Source organism: Lepus europaeus, chromosome 1, assembly GCF_033115175.1.
Source record: "Lepus europaeus isolate LE1 chromosome 1, mLepTim1.pri, whole genome shotgun sequence".
Taxonomy (NCBI): domain Eukaryota; kingdom Metazoa; phylum Chordata; class Mammalia; order Lagomorpha; family Leporidae; genus Lepus; species Lepus europaeus.
Window position 1 is genome coordinate 43,764,711 of NC_084827.1, and position 24,607 is coordinate 43,789,317.

General features: G+C 48.1%; 1 protein-coding gene across 2 annotated transcripts in view; it reads right to left on the reverse strand.

Annotated features, from left to right (window-relative positions):
• The window catches only part of SLC26A5 (solute carrier family 26 member 5), a 32,495-nt gene extending 8,097 nt beyond the window's left edge, over positions 1–24,398 (reverse strand). The window contains exons 1-12 of one of the 2 annotated variants that reach the window (XM_062198870.1): positions 24,247–24,398; positions 23,056–23,195; positions 15,927–16,037; positions 14,561–14,727; positions 13,833–13,997; positions 11,340–11,492; positions 9,762–9,844; positions 4,702–4,849; positions 3,255–3,368; positions 2,387–2,464; positions 1,669–1,764; positions 1,093–1,199 (exon numbers count right to left, since the gene is read on the reverse strand). In XM_062198870.1, coding sequence (XP_062054854.1) covers positions 1,093–1,199; positions 1,669–1,764; positions 2,387–2,464; positions 3,255–3,368; positions 4,702–4,849; positions 9,762–9,844; positions 11,340–11,492; positions 13,833–13,997; positions 14,561–14,727; positions 15,927–16,037; positions 23,056–23,195; positions 24,247–24,398 — 1,514 coding nt within the window. The remainder of the gene's footprint in view (positions 1–1,092; positions 1,200–1,668; positions 1,765–2,386; positions 2,465–3,254; positions 3,369–4,701; positions 4,850–9,761; positions 9,845–11,339; positions 11,493–13,832; positions 13,998–14,560; positions 14,728–15,926; positions 16,038–23,055; positions 23,196–24,246) is intronic. The other variant, XM_062198875.1, reaches the window with a different exon arrangement.
• Positions 24,399–24,607: the final 209 nt, after the last annotated feature.

The following is a 24,607-nucleotide window of genomic DNA, read 5'->3' on the forward strand; positions in this document are numbered from 1 at the left end:
GGGGAGTGAACCAGTGGATGGAAGATCTCTAATTCTTTCAAATAAATAAATGAATATTTTTCTTATAAAAAGCATTAAAAATAAATTTTAAAAATCTTTGTATAACTTCTAACTTTATTATCTGAAACCATCAAATTCTATTCTGTAAGGAAAACAAAGAATTTTAATTCTATATCGTGCCTTATTAAAGGAGATGTTCCCTGCTTTTCTTTAAAGATTTATTTATTTGAAAGGCAGAGTTACAGAGATAGAGGGAAAGACAAAGAGACAGAGAGAGAGAATGAATCTTCCATTTGCTGGTTCATGCCTCAGAGGGCCGCAAGCCAGGAGTCAGGAGCTTCATTCGGGTCTCCCACATGAGTCCAAGGGCCCAAGCACTTGGGCCATCTTCTACTGCTTTCCCAGGCACATTAGCAGGGAGCTGGCCGGGACTTGAACTGGTACCCATATGAGATGCCAGCACTGCAGGGGGAGGCTTAGGTTACTATGCCACAGCACCAGCCTCTGTCTCCCTTTCAAACAAACAAATACATCTATTATTAAAAAAAAAAAAAATCTAGGCTGTTCTCTGAAACATTTCCTTTTCACCTTTATGGCGATGTCTTTGTCATAAACAGTATTTTTTTTTACAGGCTACTTTCTACCTTCTCCAGTGAGTCCAGCTTCCTGTTAGAAGGAGGGGATGACAGGGAGTAATGGCCAGGGAGGAGGGGACACTGGGGGGGGGCTGCATCTGATACCTGAGGTCCACATCAGCTAAAACTCACATTGGCCCCTGGTGCCCAAGCAAATCGCAAGAACGTACGCTGTCCTCAGATGTGGGGAGGAAACCCAGGCTACCCCTGGGCCACACATGGCAGGAACCGTGATGGGTCTCAGGCTCTTATATAACACAGTCGCTGACGCAAGTCCGAACTGCGACCCAGGAGAGCACCAGATGATCGGTTTGGCATTTTGTTTCATCGACATCCCGCGGGAGTGTTACAGCTTCCTGGCACGCTCACCGGAAACAGCCCAAGGGCTCCACTTTCCCCAGCTGCAGCCTCGCTCCACACTTAGGAGTGCACGACGTGGTCTCAGCCGCTCACTCACCTCTGTGTTCTGTAAATCACCGTGAGCAGCGCGATGATCACAGCCGTGATCAGACCGTAGTCCAAGCCCAGGAACAAGGAGGACACGAAGGTGGTGAGCCAGATCGTCTAGACAAAGGCGGAAAAGTGCGTGGGGAATCCCTGGGAAATTCCAGAAGGGGGCGGGCGGGGGATGTCCAGGTCCCACCACTGGAGCGCCTGGACTCTGTGCCAGGATCTGGCTCCCGACTTCAACTTCAGGCTGATGCGCACCCTTGGAGGCAGCTGGTGCTGGCTCACGTAATTGGGTTCCAGCCACCCACATGGGAGGCCTGTATTGAGTTTCAGGCTCCCAGCTTTGGCCCTGGCTGTTATAGGCCCCTGGGGAGTGAACCAGTGCTTGGGAGCTCTCCTGTCTCCGTCTGTCTCTCAAAAAAACCCTAAGAGTTAAACACATACACGTGCGAGCTATGTTGACCCAGAATAACTGGGTGTTGTAGGTAACAACCACATTAACTTCTCTTTTTCACACTTGCATTGGCACTGATCGCGTTTGCTGCTGGAACGCATTAACCTATTGATCAGCTTTGTTACTTACCAGCTCTATCTTGCTGGTTCTCCAGAAAAAGGGGAGATCTGCAAACTGCATGAACATGCCTTTCAGGTTGACGATCACGATGGCTGACAGCACCGCCTGAAACACAGCACAGGTGCTCAGGTGCCTCCTCTCTGGTGCCCTCTGCTGGTTCCTCACTGTCCTGCTGCTGACTTCCCCACTCGCTTCCTACCTGACACTGATGCTAACTTGCAGCCATGAACACTTGGCTTTTCAGGACGTGGCTGGCCAAAGTGGGCCTGGGAAAAGCAGACTGATCTCCTAGAAGCATACCTGGCCAAGAGGTTCAGAATTAGACTTGGGACTCAAGGAGTGATTTCATCCAGAGTCTTCTGCCACGGTGACTTTCTCTATATTGTTCCTGATCTCTATTAGATTAAATGCAAATATCTTATGAGTGAAGGCCACTCCATTTTTAATGAAGGCATAAGGCCACAGGAGTCAAAGAGGGGAGAGATTGGAGACCAGCCAGTCCAAACCACTTCTTGGAGATAAGGGGTTGAGATGTGTCCCCAAGGTCCCGTGAGCAGGTATCAACAGATGACGGAGCATGACCTTGAGCTCAGCCTTGACCCTTTCTCATACCACCTTGCTAGGGTTACTGCTTAAAATTCCCTAAGACAGCCTCAAAAATATATGCAAATAAAAGTGCAAGATCTCTACATATGGCCAGACCTCACACCAAGTCCATGCTGCACACCTGGGGTAATGATTCGAAGAGGAATCCAGTGGCTAAGATGACCAGCAGAATCATCAAGGAGGCCAAACAACCTGCAAGCTGAATGAGAAAACACAAGGAGGCACTTTGAGGGGACTTAAGTGGCACAGGTTGGTCTTATTCATTTGATAGCCACTGAAAATCAAGTGATTTTCAAGAAAATGATCAAGAAAATACAGATTCAAACAAAGTGTCCAAACCACCACATAACCTATAGCTCCTGCCCACACCCTTTTAGAAGCTCTGGGTCCTCTTCTAGCTTTTATGCAAAAGCTGAAATGCTTCCACATTCCAGTTGAAATGCCTTTCTCAGAGCTGAGGCCCACCAGGGCCGGAAGAGTTCAGACAGTGTTTGCTGTCCCATAGGGTAGCCACAAGCCACATGTGGCTATTCAACCTTTCAAAAATTAAAATGAAAGTCCAGGCTTTGATCGCAGTAGCCACATTTCAAGTGCTCAAGAGCTGCCTGTTGCTACTGGCTGCCACACTGGATGGCGCAAACATCAAACATTTCCATCACTACAGAAACGTCCGTGTCACTAGTGCTGGCCTCCTGCCCTTGGTGGTCTCAGCTCTCATGATAACATCCCACGTCTGAACAGGAGGGTCCCTGACAGCAGGGAGTGCTCTGGAACTCTCCAGTTTAACTGGACACTACCCCTCTTTCCTACAGATTCAGTTCCTGGTGATTCGCTTCAACCAGTCATGCCTTTCTCTGATTCACTACCCAGCTCCCTGGAACATGGATCTGCAGGCAGAGTAGCTTTGTTTGGGTTCAGCATAGGATCGGGAGATGACAATTTAATCACCGCTCATGCCAGTGGCTGTTAGAGGCTTGTAGCATACACACCTGTGTCTTCCCTCCGGTTCCCTCCTGCACAAGGCTCCGAGACAAAGAGCAGGAGATTGAGAACGTCTGGAAGAGTGAGCCAATGGAGTTGCACAGTCCCAGGGCAATGAGTTCCTTTGCCACAAGCAAACAAGACATGAGTGAGACAGATCATTCTTCAGCAAGAGACGCCTGAGAGTCCACTGACTACACACTTTCAGTAGGATTGCTGTCTCCTCATTTTCTTTTCAGAGATAAGAACTTGTTTAGCATCAGTTCAAAATAGGAAGTAGGGCATATTTCATGGTGGGGGAAAACACAGGTTGAATTTTTATTGTGTCGGAGATAAATGTTATGCTTCCTGCCCAGTGCCGCCTTATCAAACACTCTCTCTACACAAATAATACTTTGTTTCTTGAACGGAAGTCCAGTAAAAGGGATAAATAGGAAGGTTTTGATATCTAGGGCCACTGGCATCTCTCAAATGCCTGGGTTATTGCTCACTGATGAGCACGTGCCAGTCTTCTGGGACTGGGGAGTCCTGCTCCTAAGGCTATTTCTGGTACTTCTAGTTTGATCACTGAAGTTCCCATGAAGGTGGAGCATCTCGTCTTCCTTTAGACATACACAAGGTGCAAAACAGACATCGGCACACCAAGATTAGAACTCATGGGGTTTGGATTCAACATCGCACCTTTGTGGCCATGCAGCAAGAGGGGACAGCTTAGAGAATACTGTGGAGTTTGAGTGATGAGTTACAGACCCAAAGCTTAAGGAACGAAGGTAAGCCTTCCTGTGGAGCAAAAATCCTTCTGGAAAGATATTTTACTTGCAAGCAATGATTTTACAAAGACAGGGATGGGGTTGGCATTGTGGGGCAGTGGGTTAAGCGGCTGATGTGAGGCCAACTTCCCCGAACAGAGTGTGGTTTGAGTTCTGGCTGCTCCACTTCTGATCCAGTTTCCTGCTAAGGCACCTGTACTTGGATCCAAGCACTTGGGTCCCTGTCACCCACATGGGATACCCAGATGGAATTCCTCACTCTTGGCTTCTGCCATTGCAGCTATTTGGGGAGCCCCAGCTGTTGTGGCCATTAGGGGAGTTAACCAGCAGGTGGAAGGCATCTTTCCCTCTCTTACACACAGTCTGCCCTTCAAATTAAAATAAACAAATCCTTAAAAATAGGGACAACATCTCTAGGAATAGGCTGCAGATTGGAGATTTCAAGTTTGTAGCCAGACTTTCACGCCTGAGGTGAGGCAGGACTCTGTACCCCAGGGTTCTGATTACTTAATGCTCACAAATAATGAAAAAAGATTGTACTATTGAATAAACACATGTTTCAAATAGGTCCATCACCAAAACAAATGTTTTTCCCCCAGGATAGATAAATTTCATTCTTGTGCCTTCCCTAACAGAGCACAATGACTGTCCTATGAAACTTCTGCAGGAAACAGGTGGTTTTTACCTGATTGCCATCAACCTGGTAGCCATGTTTATTTGCCAAGGTCTTGGCCATTGAGATGGTCACTGAAAAGCCAACGATGGCTATGGCAATGGCATCCACATACACGAGGTGGAAGAGGCTGGTGTCTGGATTGGCTGGAGGTAGTAGCCTGGAAAACCAAGATGGCTTTAACTTGAGTGCTGTGACTCTAAGGAAAAAGCCCGAGATGGGAGGGCAGCATTTCTGAGGGGCACTGTCAAGGAGGTGACCCACACCTGGACACCTGTGTTCCCTGGAGGGCCCTGCTGGACACAGAGGGCTACCTTGGAGGCCCTGGAGGGTTAATCTGCAGAGATCGGGTACCGTTTTATTTGGACAGGGAGTAACCGCACACCTCATGGCACCCCATGGACAGGTGTAAGTAAGACTCAGGACCAGGAAGCAAAGAGGCCCAGAGGAATACTCAGATGCCACAAGACATTTGAACCAAAGTCTAGGGTGGGGAGGTTATCGGACAAGGGCTCCCTCCGAGGAGAATCGATGTCCTTGTGACATGGGCACTCCTCTTGCTACTTGATGTGAGGAATCTGAGAATGTTACCTCTCCCCATGTTCCCCCTCTGGGTGAGGAAAACCAACAGCAGAAGATGATGCCCCTTGGGAATCCTGTGAGCCTCAGGGAGCCCAAAGCGTGACTCCTCGAATCCCACAATGGGGAGCCCAGCTTTTGTGGTCCAGCCTTAACAGGTGTTTGGGATCCTTGTCTTAAAGAAACAGAACAAGGATTCCCTTGATGTTACTGGGGAAGGGTCAATGAGGATTTTCAAAGGCATCCTGCTCCAGTTCAAGGCACTTGGGCTAAACAACAATAATAATCACCCAGCTGATGGACAGTAAGTATCACAATGACAACCATTCATTAGGCACCTCCTCTGTGCCAGGTTCTGTGCTCATTTAATTATGTCTAATAGCTTTGTGAACAAGGTACCAGTGTAAACTCCATTTTCCAGATTAGACATAATGAGGTTAGGCAGCTTGAACAAGGTCAACAGCTCATCCGCTAAGTACAACAAAACCACAAATAGCATGCACCTCTTCCCCATCTTTCTCACTATGTCACGGCACAGTGACAGAAGGGAAGTTTCAAATTTTGGGGTAAAGGAAAGGGAGGAGAGAAAGAGAAAGGAAGCTCTGATGTGTTCAGGACCCCTTCGATGCTACATGCCTTAACTAAGCCATCTCATTCCCCCTCCAAACAATTCTATCAGATAGGTCCATTATTATCCTAATTTAAGGATGAAGAAAAATGGATGACTGTAGAAGTTAACTGATTTTTTCCAAGACGGAGCAGGGAGTTAAACACAAAGGGTCTGACTATAAAATGGTTTTCACTGTACTTGGCTGCCTAAGCGTTAACTGACAGGGGAGACCAAGCAGCAGGTCTGGGCTTGAGGAACACAAATGTAAGAAAAAGATGTATTTCACAACAAGTTAAGGAAAGTAAATAAAAAATCAAGATATACTGCCATCATTAAGTCTTCAACACTTCAACACTCCTTTCTGGGCAATGCAGTGTAATACATTTCATGTCTAAAAGATAAGGGTGACAGTTTGTTTTCAAGCACGGCCACCAGTCGTTCCTACCATACTTGTACTGCATGCTGCTTCTCCCGTCCACATATGGAATATGTTTCCCCTTGGGCTGACTCTAGTCTGCCCTTCTGATTTGCTCTGATCGACAGAATGTGGTGGAAGTGATATTGTACACATGCTTATGTAAGGCCTGGCCAATTCTCTGCTTGCCCTGAGTTCCATGCACTGGGGTCTCAGGACTCTGCTAGAGACACCATGTGGAGAGAATATGCCAGCTAGCCAGCCCACAGCTGCTCCTGCCACTCCAACCAGGTTCTGTCAGGCGTGTGAATGAAACCCTCTTGACCCTCTAGCAGCAGACACACCTTCAGACACATGAGAGACCCCCAAGTGAGCCCAGAAGAACCAACCAGCTGAGCCCAACCTAGGCTGAGAACTATGAGCGAATCACTATTTTGAGACAATTTTTCAATAAGATTCACAGATGACTAAAATGGTATGATTACATAGAGATTAGGTAGGTAGGTAGGTATTTGTTATTTGCTTGGCTTTGGAAAAGTTTCAGAAAGATAAGGTTTCTCAATAGCCAAGTTTCAGAAAAGTAAATACTTTTTTTTTTTTTTTAAGTTGAGCTCTCTCACATGGGAGAAAACAAACATTTTTGGGTGCAATGAAATAGGGAAAGAAAGGTACTAAGTAGAAATTATGGTGAAATGTGCATTTTAACCTATTGGTCTATTTTTAAAAAGAAAAATGTGGGGCTGGCGCTATGGTGTAGTGGACAAAGCTGCTGCCTGCAGTGCCGGCATCCCATATGGGCGCTGATTCGAGTCCTGGCTTCTCCACTTCCGATTCAGCTCCCTTCTAATGTCTCTGGGAAAGCAGTGGAAGATGGTCCCAGTCTTTGGCCCCCTGCACCCATGTGGGAGACCTGGAAGAAGCTCCTGGATCCTGGCTTTGGATCAGCCCAGCTCCAGCCATTGCGGTCATTTGGGGAGTGAACCAGCAGATGGAAACCTCTCTCTGCTTCTGCCTCTGTCTCTCTGTAACTCTGTCTTTCAAATAAATAAATCTTTTTTTTTTTTTTTAAGACAGAAACCTAAGTGTAAGCATTTCACATTTAATCAAATTATTTGTAACTGGCAACTGAACAGGATTAGCCATTGGATCCAATCAAAGACTGACATTTATCACATGACTGTATAGAGACCTAGGTGTGAGCTAATGGAAAGAGTACACTCTGGCTATCAGAATACTGAGTTTTAGGAGCAGGCTGGAACTCGCCGGAGTCCCTAAACCTCACTCATGTCACCCAGATATCACCTTTCCTGACACCCTACCTCAAAGAGCAACCTCATCCCCCCTCCCCCTTATCTGGCTTCGCTTTTTTCACAGCACTGCTCAGTGTTTACTGGTTGACTGCCTATATCCTCCAGGAAAATACAAAGTCCGTGAGGGTGAGGACCTTTTTTCTTGTGTGTTTAACTGCTGCATCCCCAGGACATGACAGGCACTCAAGAAACACCTGCTGAATAAATGAGAATAAATGAACTTGTAAAACGGGGATAATAGTGCATATTGTCTACAGAGTTTCAGATGATGGAAATAAAAGTATTTCGTAAGCCCAAATATAAAAGCAATGCATATTACTGTGTTAAAGCTTTACATTGAATCATTGCTAGTGACATGTTCATGATACCAATTTACTGATTTGAGGTTTAAAATACAGTGTGGGGCCAGTGCTGTGGTATATGGGGTTAAGCCTCTGCCTGCAGTGCCTGCATCCTATATGGGTGCTGGTTCAAGTCCTGGCTCCTCCTCTTCCAATCCAGCTCTCTACTAATGGCCTGGGAAAGCAGTAGAAGATGGAACCATCTTCTTGGGCCTCTGCACCCACGTGGGAGACCTGGAAGAAGCTCCTGGCTCCGGGCTTTGGCCTGGCCCAGCTCTGGTTGTTTTGGCCATTTGAAGAGGGAACCAACAGATGGAAGACTGTTCTTTCTGTTTCTCCCTCTCTGATTCTACCTCTCAAATAAATAATAAAATCTTTTTTTTTTTTTTTTGATGGGCAGAGTGGACAGTGAGAGAAAGGTCTTCCTTTGCTGTTGGTTCGCACCCCCAATGGCCAGTGCACCGTGCCGTTCCGAAGCCAGGAGCCAGGTGCTTCTCCCTATCTCCCATGCGGGTGCAGGGCCCAAGGACCTGGGCCATCCTCCACTGTACTCCCGGGCCATAGCAGAGAGCTGGACTGGAAAAGGAGCAACTGGGACAGAATCCAGCACCCCGACCGGGACTAGAACCTGGAGTGCTGGCGCCGCAGGCGGAGGATTAGCCTAGTGAGCCGCGGCGCCGGCCAATAATACAATCTTTAAAGAAAAGTAGAGTGCACGCTTCCTCCTCTAATACTTGCTTCACTGGGTGAACACTGACTTAAAGAGCAAGCTCTGCTCCTTCTGCCTCCCAGGATGGAACTTAGACAGGCCTGGTGGGACATGGGCAGTTCCACCAATGTGCAACATTTGGGCAAACGTCTGTGTTCTTCTGGATGAGAGAGCAAGAGAGTGAGAGAGCGAGAGCATACATGATGGTGGGAGGGAGGGAAGAAGGGAGAGATTAATAGGACTAGGGATAGAAGGGACATACAGAGAAAGAGATAGCCAGATCATGTCAGAGGTTGAGAGGTGGTAGTCACCCTTGTTCTTTAAAGTATAGAGTAACGAATTTAAAAACATGGAGTTAGGTATAGAAATGATGTAAAGAAGTAAAATATTACTTGAAATCAGAAAATTTATGGAAACAACAAGCCTCAGAGCCTTCACTTGATGTGTGCGAGGTGCTGTATTAACGTGCTGCTCTGCACACGTCAGCTCCTGCAGCTCTTACACCTGCCCATGGTCTGAGTGTCCATTCCCATGCACACCTGGCTTGCAGAAGGTCAGCGAGCTGCCCAGGGTCGCAGAGCTAGTAAGTGGCAGGCTAGGAGTTAGGTCTTTCTGCTCGTCATTCCTACACCAGTCAAGGAGAGACTTAAAAAAACCTGTACATTTAAGGAAATAAAAGGAAACCAAGAAACCCAGCTGCTGGTGGGATTGCAAAATGCTATAGCAAACAGTAGAGAGGTTCCTGAAAAAGTTAAAAATAGAGCTATTATATCACATCCCACAGAACTGAAAGCAGGGTCTCGAAGGTACAGAAGTTCAGATCTGTGAGATTTATGTTTTGCAGAGCTGTTTTACAGCAATGTGAATATATTTAACACTAATCAACTGTACACCTACAAATGGTTATGATGGTAAATTTTATGTTCTATAGGTTTTACCACTAAAAGCACACACCCCAAGCCCTCCAACTCTCAGCTATCTGATTTGTAGGAACAAATGTATTACACACACACACACACTTTACATTGCAAGGGCACTAAAGCAGGAGTTAGAAACAACAGATCCATGGATTATTCAAGCCACCCTGTTCTCCAAATGATCTCCCTACCCCAGAGGAAGTGTCCCAACGACGTCCACGCTGTATGATTCCTTCAAGTTAAACCCAGCTGAGATGCCAGTGCCCATGACCACCTGAAACAGACCCAAGCGTGCCTTGAGGAAGGAATACTCAGAACCACAACAATGAGTTCCTAAGACCTGGTCAGCCAGGCCAAACCCCTTCTCAGTGCTGACTTGAAATTCAATACATCTCCAGCAGGCTAATTTTAAAGTGGATGATTCTGTATGGCCCATGAATGATGTCATAAATATCCAAATGGCCCTTGGCTCTGCTCTGAAGTCCTGCTTCCTGCCAGTGTGGACGTGTGGATGCTGGAGGGCAGGGTGTCATGGCTCGGGTGGTTGGGTCCCCATCATCCATGTGGGAGACTTGGATTGAGTTCCCAGTTCCTGGCTTTGGCCTTGCCCAACCTCAGCCTGAGCAGGCAATTGGGGAGTGAACCAGCAGATGGGAGATTTCTTTTTCTCTCCCTCTTTCTCTCTCTCTGTCTCTCTCTCTGTCTCTCTCTCTCCCTCTCTTCCTCCCTCCTTCTCTCAAAAAGTAGGAACCATATGAAAATATAGAAAATCAGGCAATGATGTCCAACCTGATTTCAAGGTTTGGGGTATGTGCTCCACAGGCACCTACATGCCATGAGTAAGTAATTGTGCTTTCTTTTCTTTTTTTTGACAGGCAGAGTGGACAGTGAGAGAGAGAGACAGAGAGAAAGGTCTTCCTTTGCCGCTGGTTCACCCTCCAATGGCCGCCGTGGCCAGCGCGCTGCTGCCTGTGCACCGCGCTGATCTGAAGCCAAGAGCCAGGTGCTTCTCCTGGTCTCCCATGGGGTGCAGGGCCCAAGCACTTGGGCCATCCTCCACTGTCTTCCCGGGCCACAGCAGAGAGCTGGCCTGGAAGAGGGGCAACCGGGACAGGATCGGTGCCCCGACTGGGACTAGAACCCGGTGTGCCAGCGCCGCAAGGCAGAGGATTAGCCTATTGAGCTGCGGCGCCGGTCAGTAATTGTGCTTTCTTAAAACCATATTTTAAAATTCCAATTCACATGCATATTTCTTATCAAGCGCCAGCTCCCCAGCTGTCAATCATAAACATGCCCTAAGGTGCTGGGACTGAGCCATTTACTCAGTGGAACTGGCTTTTGGCTTAGGACTGCTAGGGAGCTGACAAAGTTTGGGGACCCTCATCTTTTAAAAAATGGAAACAGTTGAATTCTTTTTTTTTTTCAGGTCATTAAGGCAATATTTTTGCTCATTAGAAAACAATTAGACGATAAAAATGTGAGGCAATCAAATCCTCCATAATCCCATCCCTCAGCAGTAATTAGTGTTAACAGTCACATATGGTCTCCACTTAGGGGTCAAACATCTTCGTCTACGTTTTAAAGCTTTTAGCTTTTTTGTGAGTTGGTAAAAGTTCCCTTTGACAAAGTCTAATCTTCTTTTGGCAGAACCAACAGAACAGAAGACCCTCTACCTCCCTGCTCTGCTAGCATCCACTTCGAAACCCCTCATACAAAAACGTGGGCGCAATTCCAGAAGCCGAACAGGTGACGGCCTTGCGTTGACTTACCGCAAAGAACTCTAAAGGAATGGGTGCCGGCAATTTCTCTTTAAATCTCTCATTAAACTCCTTGCCACCCAACAGCAAACCAAAAACCATGAGCCCGACGCCTAGGGAACACACGTTGAGGTTTTTAATATTCTGCAACACAGCAACTGTACTCTGCAACACAGTGAACACTGGGTGTTTACATCAGGAACAGCTCTGGAGCACAGAGTCCCACTAGTGCACTAGCGCGGCCGGCCAGCAGGCAGGACCCTGCTCGTGCCAGCTGCTCAGGCTGCCGTCGCTCTCCCAGCAGCTTCCTCCAACCTGGAGGCATCTTTAACCCCCCTCATGCAACTCGGTAGCTGCAATTCTTATCCAACAAACTTGCAGTATTTTTTCGATATGCTGACGTCTCCATGTGGTATTATCACATGTAGAAACGTAACCATGAACCTGAGTCCCGAGCAATAGGAAAGAATGACGAATCCGTAGGAGCTCAAAGAGTGAGGGGATTGATGTTAGCAGATGAAAGAGAAATCAGGCTTTGAAGTCCAGAGAGCAGTCGTATCTGGAAGGAGCCCAGGAGAGTTGGAGGGGAAGGCCACCTAGAGATATCCTAGGGTTACTGAGCGCCCCGGAGACAGCCAGCTCTCATCTGATGCCAGTGAAGTAGACTTCTGGCCGAGCCCAGGCCGCACACCCTTTCCCACCTGCCTACACCTTCCAGGTGTGTGGGCACGTCGTCTTTCCTTTGTGACAAGGCATTTTGGGAGGTCCCAGAGTAAGAAGGATGCTGCTAGCCATCAGGGGAAACTGCGAATTTTGGTATTTAGGGAATATGCCTACAGTTTGACTACATCATAGCAGAGCACTGACTGTTGAAATGATGCCTCCTCAGAGAGACTTCCCTGGACCTCTCATCTAAAGGCTTCCCTGCAGCAGCCTAGATCTTGTAGCCCTTCACACTGCTCATCACTGACCACATACCTACACGGTTCATGGCTGACCAGCTGTCTTCTCCCTGGGCTGTCAGCTCCAAAGGGCGAGGGCTCCCTCTGCCTGGCTGCTGCTGTAGCTCAGAGCCCAGCACAGTCTGCGGCACTTGAGCGCACTGGCTCTAGGCTTCTCTCTCCAGGGATGGCTTCAGCGACACCTCTGATGTTGTGAAGGGCAACACTTCCCTTGTCAGCTGAGCTCACTACTTCTGAATTCCCTCTGTATAGGAATGTGTTTTTTGGGTTCTAACTGTAGGGAGCTTTAAAGTTATATGTAGCTACTGATTTTGAGTTTTATCACACTCTGAAAAAATACTGAATTCTCAGAATTTGTAATCAGTATCATATGATGTATGGGGTTTTTAAAGCTCTATTTAGTTGCTGATATACACGTGCATATAAATATGTTTAGTTACTGATACAATTAGTTACTGATTACTGTACTCTGTGAAAAAAACACTGAATTCTTAGAATTTGTGACCAGCGTCAATACCATTGGCTATTACATAGTTTCTTATGTGCTTGCCAATGACTTATATTTTCTCTGCGTTGGGCACAGTCTATATGTTTCCTTATATTGAATTGGTTAACTGTGTTAGTGAAATCTTTCACAGCCTTACTTATTTTTATGCCTGCTTGACTGTTTTTGAGAGACACAATCTTTGTTAGTTTCTAAAACAAATGGAACTTGGTCGATGTCTTTGCCAGTGATGGTGCAGTCATTAAATAAAAGTCTGACAACAACTTCCTTGTGCATAGGTAGAGCCATGCATTGATGAAGTGGGACTCTGAGGTGTAACCCTTCTTGTGATGCCAATATGGGAGAACTAGGCAGCAAGATTAGGTAGGAATAGTTGAGCTGGAAGTTTTCTCACAAGCTCTGCCAGCCCTGCACTAACTCTATCCCTTACCTACCAATCCAGCATGCCCACTTTCCCAGGATGCACCTGTGTCTCATCTGGGACCAGGAAGGAGGAGATGCCACGATGGCCACATGGGAAGCAAAGTTCCAGGTGGAGGCACCATGAAACTCCCAGAAAGCCTCAGACACACGCTAAACCTTGCCCAGACTCCACCCTCTACCCCATAAAAGTGCCTATTACATGTGGAAACGCCCTTTTTGCTTTTTTGGTTTCTGGCCTCCTCCAATGCTCCCTCCTCACAGGCAACTCAGTGGCCCGCTCAGAATGGGTCTCCCTCCGTGTGGGGCTGCCCACACTCTCACCTGAGTGTATACTCGCTCGCTCACTCTCAAATACGTTCTGCGCTCCCTCGTGCACCATATTTATGCCTCTGCTCTGAATTCTCACCTCTGCGGGGACAAGAACTAGGAGCAGAGATTGAGATACTGATGCCCATGATAGCATTCCTCTCGGAAAGCCTTAGAATCCCTGATGTTCTCCCTGTGCTGGAAATTTTTGGGAAAAGGGAACCTTAGGCTCGCTGGGGAACTAGACACTCAGGAGAAAGGCGGAGCGTGAAGAGAAACAAGCAGTGAGTCAGGAAGTTGCTTACTTACATACACCACCGAAAAGATCCCACTGTACCGCTTGGTTTTAACTCCAAAGAGGTATTTTAACATGGAGGTGAAGACGTGCACGGCTGCTGCGGTGGTAAAGCCGCGCACCAGGGGCTCCGTGAGGTAGATGGCCACAAAGCCGAACCGACAGACACCTAGGCAAAACTGGTGTTTTTTTTTTTAAATGACAAAGAAACAAATAAATCACATGATAGATCAGGAAGATGCAACCAAGAAAAAAAACATTCAAAACTTCTTTCTGGACTACCTCCTGCCACTAGATACTTGGGCCTGCAGCAGTTAGTGGCTCACACGTAAACCACGGGTTGGACAGGACGCAGTGGAAAGCCGGGAGTAGCCTGGAGCCCTACAGGGCACTGGCCAGGGCCCTGCCTTCCCTGTGCCACAGAGCCAGGGGCATGCACCGTCACGGAGTGCAGGACTGCTGGCTGCATCTTACAGCTGACGAGGGCTGGCCTCTTCCCAGCCCTACCCTATCCCGCTGCTTCCAGCTCATCTCGTGTCTGGGCCCGCCCTAAGTGCAACTTGCCAGCACTCCTTGTAGTAACAAGGCATGGCATCGGAGGAGCGCTCCTGTGTGCTATGAGCTGGAGCCCTGGAGTTCTGCTGGTGGACTCTGCCCTGGTGCGGTAACACCGACCACAAGTGCCCAGTGGATATTTACCAAACGAACAAATGAGAACCCATCACCCATCCTTGAGTCTTACCTGAATGATTCCCGAAAGCAAGGTCACCGACATGGCAACTTTCACTCTTAAGGCATCCCTGGCTTCTGTTCCGTTCGTTGTGTTTACTCCTCCTGGGATAACTATGTCATCGGGTACCAGTCGAACAGCCACACCGCCTATCATCAGGCTAATGACAGCAAAAGGACCTGAAATAACAAGGCGCACATGAGCCCTGCTCCAGGGTGCAAGGAAACTAGTGTGTCTGACGTGGCTGCTGCCAGTCCACCGGAGACACAGGGGAGGTGGACCAAAGGCTGAGCTGCCCTCTTTCGGCGTCCTGCTCTTGGGGTACGAGCAACCTCGTGTGCACAGACTGTATGAGGGGGCTTCAAAAAGTACATGGAAAATGATATTAACACATTTTATTTTTGGTACAAAATATACTTAAAATCTATGTATATTTTTTTCACACTAAGCATTTCCCAAAAACTTTTTGAAGATCTTTTTCCAAAACTGACCACAGCAATACTCTTCATCCTACACACTAATCTATAACCTAGTCAATTCCCCATCAAGAGGTGGAGTCTAATTCTTCTCTCCTAGAATCTAGTGGGTTTGAGATCCACTGGCAACCAGAAATGACCCTGTGGGACTTGTGATAATAGAGGCTGGTGCGGCTTCCCCCTAAGAGCGGCAGTACTTGTGCTAGAGGCCAAGGGAAAGCCCCAGGAGCCACTGTATGTAAGAAAGCTTCACCTAGACCGTATGCAGGAGTCCTGGGATTACCTGGAAAGAAGGGAGGAGAGAGGGGGAGGGGGAAGGGAAGGGGAAGTGGGAGGATGGGAGGGAAGCAGAAGGGAGGGAGGGAGGGAGGGAGGGAGGGAGGGAGGGAGGGAGGGAGGCTGCCCAGACAGCCCTTCTTTAAGAAACATGACTCACAGGAACTGTGAGAGAATATACAGTGATTGTTGTATGAGTTGTCAAATTGTGGGGGCACTTGTTACCCAAGAATAGATATGTGAACCACCGTATGTGTGTGTGTGTGTGCCTAACATAAGATGAAAATGAAGTAACCGCATAGCAATAGGAACCTGAAGTACCAAATCTTAAAATTAACAGAAAAATCAGATGCAAGCAACTTGCATTAAGAAATAAAGCATTTATCTAACATCATAGATTTCAATAATTGCTCTTTTACACAAGAACATGGTCTTTATTACCTTAAGATGATTAAGAAAGCTACTACTTCTTGAAATCTCTGGAGTTTTTTTAAAAGTACTGTGTATGTAGTATCAAAAGTTATCATGAAGCAGATGTTCTTGTAACCACCATGCTATTTCTTACATTGCAAAGCTTAGAGGTCCAAAAGGAAAGGTGCTAAAATATCAAGGACGTAAGCTTTTACCTATGGATATGTGCCTGGAGGTTCCCAGAAAGCAATACATGATCACAGGATAAAACGAAGAGTACAGGCCGAACACAGGAGGCACAGCTGCCAGCATCGCGAACGCCAAGCCTGTGGGATTCAAAAGCAGACAGACATGGGAAGATCATTAGAAAACTGGTGTGTGTGTGGGGGGGGGGGGTCCACGTTTTCTTCTTCTTGGTTCTCTAACTCGGATGGCCACGTGGAGCCCATTTAGATTTGGGCCAATGTGTCCGAGCTGCTTGCTCTTCCACGGCAGTCCTGCACGGCTCCTGCATCTGTGGGCAGAGTTTGGGCTGAGATGGTTTTCTCGGCCAGCTGCTCTGGGCCAGTGGGTGGAATATTGTTCTTGCTTTATTCTCTCACAAATTAGATGAGAGTCAAAAAGTCTTAGCGAATGGGTCTGGCTGTGATCTGGCCATCCTATTGTAGCATTCCTTGGCCTACAGAGCAGCCCCTCCACTTGACTCATGGATTCCTCTCTTTGCTTCTTTATTAGAAGGTAGTCTGCATTTTCTTTCCACTGCCATATGCTCACCCTGTAGGCAGCATTCTCGGGCAGGTGCTTTTGATGGGAGCCAAGCCTGGCTACCTTGCAGGGTGTCCACTCCCCTAATGGGAAAGCCTGGCATTTGCACCTGAGGACATGTAGGTGGTTTGGTTCCACTCTGGGGAGGACTATCTCTTCATTATGTTGTCATGGGCAGTTCTTCTCATCCTTGACCGACAGACTTCCATTTTTTAATGGATGTTATTTTTTTAGAGCATTTGTAGGTTCACAGCAAATTGAGCAGAGGCACAGAGATCTCCTGCCTACACTACCCCTATGCTTACATGGCTTCCCCCCATCCATCAGTACCCCCTACCATGGTGGTCTGTTTGCTACATCATCACCCAAGGTCCAGAGTTTGCATCAGGGTCCACTCTTGGTGGTGCATGTTCTGTGCGTTGAAAGATTTCACTGCTGATAGTGGACATTCCATATAATACAGGGACAGGGAGACTCCATTCCAGAGCAAAAGAGAGGCAATTCACTGCCCTAAACAGCCTCTGTGCTCTGGCTGCTCATCCCTCCCTCCCTGCAAACCTGGGCAACCATCCATCTTGTTTTTTATTATTATTTTTATTTTTTTATTTATTTGACAGGCAGAGTTAAACAGTGAGAGAGAGGTCTTCCTTCCATTGGTTCACCCCCCAAATGGCCGCTATGGCCAACGCTTTGCCGATCCAAAGCCAGGAGCTTCCTCCTGGTCTCCCATGTGGGTGCAGGGCCCAAGCACTTGGGCCATCCTCCACTGCCTTCCCGGGCCAAGCAGAGAGCTGGACTGGAAGAGGGGCAACCGGAATTAGAACCTGGTGCCCATATGGGATGCCGGCACTACAGGTGGAGGATCAACCCAGTGAGCTATGGTGCTGGCCCACAACCATCCATCTTTTTACTGTCTCCCTAGCTTTGCCTTTTCCAGAAAGCTGAATGGTCGGGATCATATAGTCTGCAGCCTTTTCACACTGGCTTCTTTCACTTCCTGATGTGCATTTACATTTCCTCCCTTTCTTTTCATGGTTTGAGAGCTTGTTTCTTTTTATTTTTTAAATTAAATTTTACTTGAAAGGCAGAATGACAGAGCAGGAGAGGCAGACAGAGAAAGAGATCTATCTACTGGTTCACTCCACAGATGGCCACAATGGCCAGGGCTGGGCCAGGCCAAAGCCAGGAACTCCATCTGGGTCTCCCACGTGGGTGGCAGGGACCCAAGCCCTTGATCCATCTTCCGCTGTTTTCTCAGGTGCATTAGGCAGGGGGTTGGATTGGAAGTGGAGTGGCAGGGTGGCGGGATGCCGGCATTGCTGGCAGCAGCTGAACCCACTACACCACAATGTCAGCCCCTCCTCTCTTTTTAGGATTAATTTTCTTTTGTCTGGGTGTATCACAGCTTATTTATCCATCACCTGAAGGATGCCTTGTGTGCTTTCAAGGTTTGACCATTTCGAGTAAAGCTGCTGTAAGCACACAGGGGCAGGTTCACTTCAGAGTTGTTTTTAACAGATGTTACTTTTTAAGGGCAGTCAGAGGCTTTTCATGCGGGGATTAGGAGCTCTCATCCCAGACGGCCCTCATACGCTGTTGGAGTGATGCGCTCCAGAGAGAGCACTGGTGTCATTGACTCACAGTTGTACAGAGATGGTCTGGACGTGCCGGCACAAATGCCCTTTGTTCTCCACCGTGGGGACTCAGGACAGCCAGGAAACACTCTTAATGTGCTGTTAGGCTGGGAGAAAACACCTCTAGCCAAAGAGAAGTTGGGAAAATATCCCTGTTTCATATGTTCACTCTAATGCCTTTACAAATTTTTTTTGTTTCTAGCAAAGAAACACGAAGGCACTCTTCTGCCTCCTGCCCTCCCTCCAGGTGCCGCTCCCTTCTTTGGTGGTTGCTCTGCCCTCTATCTCCATGTTCTGACATCTGGGATGGACACTGCTGCTGATCACGGTGGGGGTGGGGGGGTTGGCCCTGCACTCAAGGCCAGGATGCTACTAAACATCCTACAACATGTACCTGGTGCGGTGCTGGGAAACCCAGTTCCTACTAACACGAGAATAGAGCTGTTTCTTATTTTTATCAACTTTAGACATAAGCTATTACACCCATCATTTCAGCACCACATCAGTTATTTTATAATTAGATGCATAGTTTTCTTTCTAGAAAACTTTGGGATCTTTCCTTTACCCCTGGTATTCTTTCACTATAGCGTGCATTGTTTGAGTTCTCCTTCACGTATTCTGCTGGGTACTGAATGACTTTCCTTGGTCTGAAAATCTGGGCATTTCAACGACAGGGACTATTCTTTGGTAGCTTCCTCCTTCCTGTTTCCCTGCTTTCTTTCTTTCTGGAAGTCCTATAGGAAACAGGCCAGAGCACCAGGGCTGAGCCTCCGATATTCTCATCTGTTCTCTTCTTATTTATGGATTTATCTTTCTCTCCTACTTCTAGCAGAGTTCTTCTCCTTTATCTTCCAATCCTCCAAGCAAATATCTGATTGCAGCTGTCATAGTTATAATTTTATGGGCTATTGTTCTTTGAATGCTCCTTCCTTTTTTTTTCTCTCTTAATCTGAAACACAGAGTTAGGGAGGGAGAGGAAAGAGGGAGAGACAGCTCTCTCTTCTACTTGGCTATTCACTACCCAAATGGCAGCAACAGCCAGGGCTGAAACAGGCAAAAGCCAGGAGCCCAGAGCTTCATCTGGGTCTCCCGTGTGGGTACAGGAGCCCAAGCACTTGGGCCATCTTCCATTCCTTTCCCAGGTGCATCAGTAGGGAGCTGGATGGGACGTGGAACATCCAGGACACATAGGAGATGCTGCCATTACAGGCAGAGGCTTAACCTGCTGCACCACATGCTAGCCCCACCTTTTTTCCTTTTTTAAGTTTATTTTAATTTTATTTGGGAGGAGACAGGGAGAGAGAGCTTCTATCCACCTTTTCACTCCCCAATGCCTGCAACAGACAGGGCAGATCGGGGCCACATCTAGAAGCCAGGAACTCTATCTGGGTCTCCCACATGAGTGGCAGGGGCCCAAGCTTCTGGGCCAACATTCACCACCCCTGAGCGTCTGCTTTATCAAGAAGCTTGGATAGGAAGCTAAGCCAGGACTTGACCCCAGGTACTCTGAGGTGTGCTGTGCCACAATGCCATCAATCTCTGTTATTTCCATTCCTGACAAGTTCCTTCTTTCTAGTGTGGTTTGGTTTATTTATTTTTAAAAGATTATTATTTACTTGAGAGGCAGAGTTACAGAGGGAGAAAGAGAGAGAGAGAGAGAGATCATCCATCTACTGGTTCACTCCCTAAATGGCCACAATAGCCAGAGTTGGGCCAATCTGAAGCCAGGAGCCTGGAGATTCTTCTGGGTCTCCATGCAGGTGCAGGGACCCAAGCATTTGAGTCATCTTCTACTGCTTTCCCAGGTGCATTAGCAGGGAGCTGGATCAGAAGTGGAGCAGCTGGGACTCAAACTGGTGTCTATATGGATGCCAGTGCCGTAGGTGGATGCTTAACCTACTATAGCACAGCGCTGGCCCTTGGTTTCTTCCTTGAAGCTTCAAGTGCACAGCCCATGCCGTTTTCTGATGGGCCTTGCTGGGTGTCCAGCCAGCATCCTTCCTGGGGGACTCCCAGTTGTCACTCCAGGTCTTTTCTCTGGGGGAGTTCACCAGCTGCCTGGGCGCTAAGTCTTTCTGCAGGCACTGGAAGCTGAGCAGGGAAAGGGAACAGCCATTGAGAGTGCACAGCCCAGCATGTAGACTTTCACCGATTCCTCCTCACAGCCCCCAGTACCCGACCACACGGCATATGGCTGACAACCTGAGCGTCCACGCGTTGCTTACCAGATGAGACTTCCAACCAAGGCCCTTGCTGTCAGCTCCCTGCCTGGCTCCCAGCTTTGACAACACCAGGAGCCTCCAGTCCCCCAGGGCTCTGGACGCAGGCTCCCAAGTCTCAGCTTCCTCTGCTCTGATTCACCGGTCACTTGCCCAGCTGCTTGCCATTGGTTTTCCTCTGGTTCACTGTGTCTATTCTTTCATTTTTTTTCTGTCCTTGATTAATGAGGGGCCAAAAAATACCATTTTGATAAAACTTTTATTTATTGAAAGGCAGAGTCAGAGAGAGAGAGAGAGATGGATGAGGCTAGGGAGAGGGAGAAAGGGAGGGAGAGTGAGAGAGTGAGAGTGATACAGACAGTGAGCTCATTCAGAGTTGGATCTGAAGTGGAGCAGTCGGGTCTCGAACCAGTGCCTGCTTGGGATGCCGGAGATGCAGGCAGGCAGATTAAATCATGGTGCCACAACACCAGCCCCTAGGCTTTACTTTTGGATGTTTGACTACAGGGATGGTGCTGTGGCACAGAGGGTTAAGCCACTGCTTGTGACACTGTCATCCCATATGGGTGCTGGTTCGAGACCCGGCTGTTCTACTTCTGATCCAGCTCCCTGCTAATGCACCTGGGAAAGCAGTGGAAGATGGCCCAAGTGCTTGGGCCCCTGCATCCACATGGGAGATGTGGACAGACTTCCAGACTCCTGCTTCAGCCTGGTCCAGTCCTGGATATTGTAGCCGTTTGGGGAGTGAATCAGTGGATGGAAGATCTCTTGGGCTTTTATTTATTTGAAACAATTATACAGAAGAAATCTTTAAAAAACAGGCAAGCAAACAAACAAGACCTAAATGTGCCTCTGTTTTCTGCACATCGTACTCTCTGACTGAATGGTCAGTTAGTGGCAGGAGGCCAGGCAGGAGCTTAATAATCACATACTGTTTCCACGAATAAATTAATGAGTATTTTTTGAGCCCTTACGTCACCTACAAAACCACAGAGTTGCAAAGAAATTTGGTTCATCATGGTCCCTTGTAGTTAAAATATGGAATTAGAAGTCAAGAACCTGGGGCCGGCACCGTCGCACAGCAGGTAATGCTGCTGCTTGTGACACTGGCATCCCATATGGGTGCCGGTTTAAGTCCCAGTTGCTCCACTTCTGACCCAGCTCCCTGCTAATGTCCCTGGGAAAGGAAGTGGAAGATGGTCCAACCATTTGTGACCCTGCCACCTATGTGGGGGACCCGGATGAAGCTCCTGGCTTTAGTCTGGCTCAGTCCTAGCTGTTGTGGCCACTTTGGGAGTAAACCAGAGAATGGAAGATCTCTTGTCTCTTTGTAAGTCTTTCAAATAAATAAATCTTCTTAAGTCAAGAACTTAAGAACCACCCCAAACTGCTGACTGAATGAATGACTTGATAAGAAGCAAGATAATATGCAACCAGTGTGCTGACCCACAAAACAGCACCATCATTTTTCACTATTAATATCCCTAGGGATTTTTGCTTGAGATTATTATTTATTTATTCTCATTTCATCTCAATGGCAAAGAGAGGTGGAGGCAGAGAGAGGTGGGGGGGGAGGGAGAGGGGGAGGACGAGGGAGAGGGAATAAGAGAGGGGCAGAATAATTGATTTTTCATCACTGGTTTACTCCTCAAATTTCCCAAACAATTAGAGGTGGGCCAGGCTGAAGCCAGATCAAAGAACTAAACCCAGGTCTTCCATGTGGATGGCAGGGACCCAAAGACTTGAGCTACCACCTGGTGCCTCCCAGGGTATGCATCAGCAGGAAGCTGGATTGAAAGTAAGGTGGCTGGGGCTTGAACCAAGCACTCCAATATGGGAGGCAGGTGGCCCAAGTGACAACTTACCTGTTGTGTCATATGCCGATTTCCCTGGGGCTTTTTATAAGGTAAACATTTCTGAAGCATTCCTTTATACAGGTGATGGTTAATAGAATGGTGTGATAAGAATCCATGGTTTTTGGGTGGATGTTAGGCATAGCAGGTAAGTCATTGATTCCCATAGTCAAGTCCCTGGGCTCAAGTCTAGGCTCTACCTTCAATCTAGCTTCCTGTTCAGGTATACCACAGGTAAAAGCAGGTGATGGTTCAAGTATTTAGATTGTCGCCTTCCATGTGGGAGACCTGAATGGAGTTCCAAGCTCTTGGCTTCAGTCTGGCCCAGCCCTGACTGTTGTGGGTATTTGGGGAGTGAACCAACTGATCAAAGATCTCTTTCTGTGCTCTTCAAGTAAAATAAATAGCACATAAGAAAGAAGCTATACCTGGGGCCAGCACTGTGGCACAGCAGGTTAACGCCCTGCCCTGAAGTGCCAGCATCCCATATGGGTGCTGGTTTGAGACCTGGCTGCTCCTCTTCCAATCCAGTTCTCTGCTATGGCCTGGGATAGCAGTGGAAGATGGTCCAAGTCCTTGGGCTCCTGCACCCACGTGGGAGACCCGGAGGAAGCTCCTGGCTTCAGATCGGTGCAGCTCTGGCCATTGTGGCCATCTGGGGAGTGAACCAGCAGATGGAAGACCTCTCTCTCTGTCTCCACCTCTCTCTGTAACTCTTTCAAATAGATAAAATAAATATTTTTTTTTAAAAAAGAAGCTACACCTTAGTGTCTTAAACAAAACAAAAATCCACTGTACCTACAATGATGATGGAACAAACAGAAACAAGGCCAAGTGACCGTGTGAGGAGACAGTGGCAAGAGTTCCACTAACCTTGAGGAAGCTGCAGCACCCCCGTACTTATGCCCGAGACCAAGTCACCCAACACGTACTCCTTGAATTTGTACGCTGGTAACCACTTAGTTATGGGTAGGAACATATAAATGATATTCCTTATTTTCTTGGGAGTACATCTAGAAGGACAAAGACAGAGATAAAGGCGTAAGTGAGGAACATCTCTGCACGTCACACCCACGCATTCTCCCTCCCTTCCTCAGGCCCAGCAGTGACGATGCTAAGGTCTGCAATCAGCTTATCCCCTGAAACTCCCACTGGGGTTTGATTCCCGCTGTGAGGCAGGAAGAGGGTGGAGACCTAATCTGACTACGGGGTTTGAAGGTGGGCAGGTGTAGGTGAGGTCAGCAGGTGCAGCACCCATGACTGAACACTGGAGAGAGAGAGCGAGAGAGAGAGCGAGAGAGAGAGCGAGCGAGAGAGAGAGAGACACCACAGGACACCTGTGTGTACCCCTGTCTCGCCTTGGGAGGCCCTTGGGCCGCCACAACCACAGGCCGAACAGAGAGCCTCTCTGGCTTAGAATGTGCCCTGTCTTGTGTTAGCAGCAACAGAAAACGCACTAAGATGAGCAACAAGGACAAGTTCACAACTGGCGATTCTGGATGCTACTCCATGGGGTGGGAGTCAGGAGTGCAAACCAGAGACACAGCGGCTGCAGCATTGCTGGGAGGCCGAGGGAAGACATGGCTACTTGAAAGGGAAGCAGAAAGGGTGTTGCTTGTGTAAACCTTTACTAGTGGGTGGAGAATGTCTGGCCTGCGGGTCAAACAAGGCCAGCAAAATCATCTGGTGTGGACCTGCTAAGGCAACCAGAGAGGACTTGAAATCCAACACATTTATGGCAAGCTGTTTAAGTTGCTAACGTTGTAGGAGCCCGTGAATGATGTTGTCAATACCCAAACGGCCCTTGTTTAAAAAAAAAAAAAATCCCCCACTCCTGCTTTACGCAGATGTAAGGCACAGTAGGAATCCAACATACATGGTGAGATACATGCCCGTGTTCAACCCAGTATCTAACCCTGGCTGAACGGCCGCGGACAGCTTTGCAAACCACACATGTTCCCCGTTCGTTTCTTCTCCACTTCACCTAACAGACCCCCGCCTCCCACCTGGCTCACGGCGTCACAGCACAGTACGGGAAAGGAGGCAGGCTGGGGGCCGACATACGTGAATGCCTGCTTCAGCTTATCCCCGATGGAGTCCGCAACCTTGTCCTTCTTGTGTAACCTTTCCTGGAGGACGGGATGGCTGAAGATGGGCCTTTCCACGCAGTACCTCTGGGCGGCCGCCAGGGCCTCACTGTCTTCCGCATGATCCATCCTCTGACATCAGTCATCAGCGGCAGGAGACAAGCATCGCGGAGCGTCACTAAGGGAGGAGAGAAAACTCCGTTTTAGATGCCAGAGTCTTCCTGCCAACCGCCCCCTGGCCGCTCTTCCTTGTGGTGCCCCGAGTTCTCCTGAGGACTTCTTTGGTCACCCCAGGGCCCCTTCCACTCTGTCCTCTAAACAGTAAGCACTGAAAACTG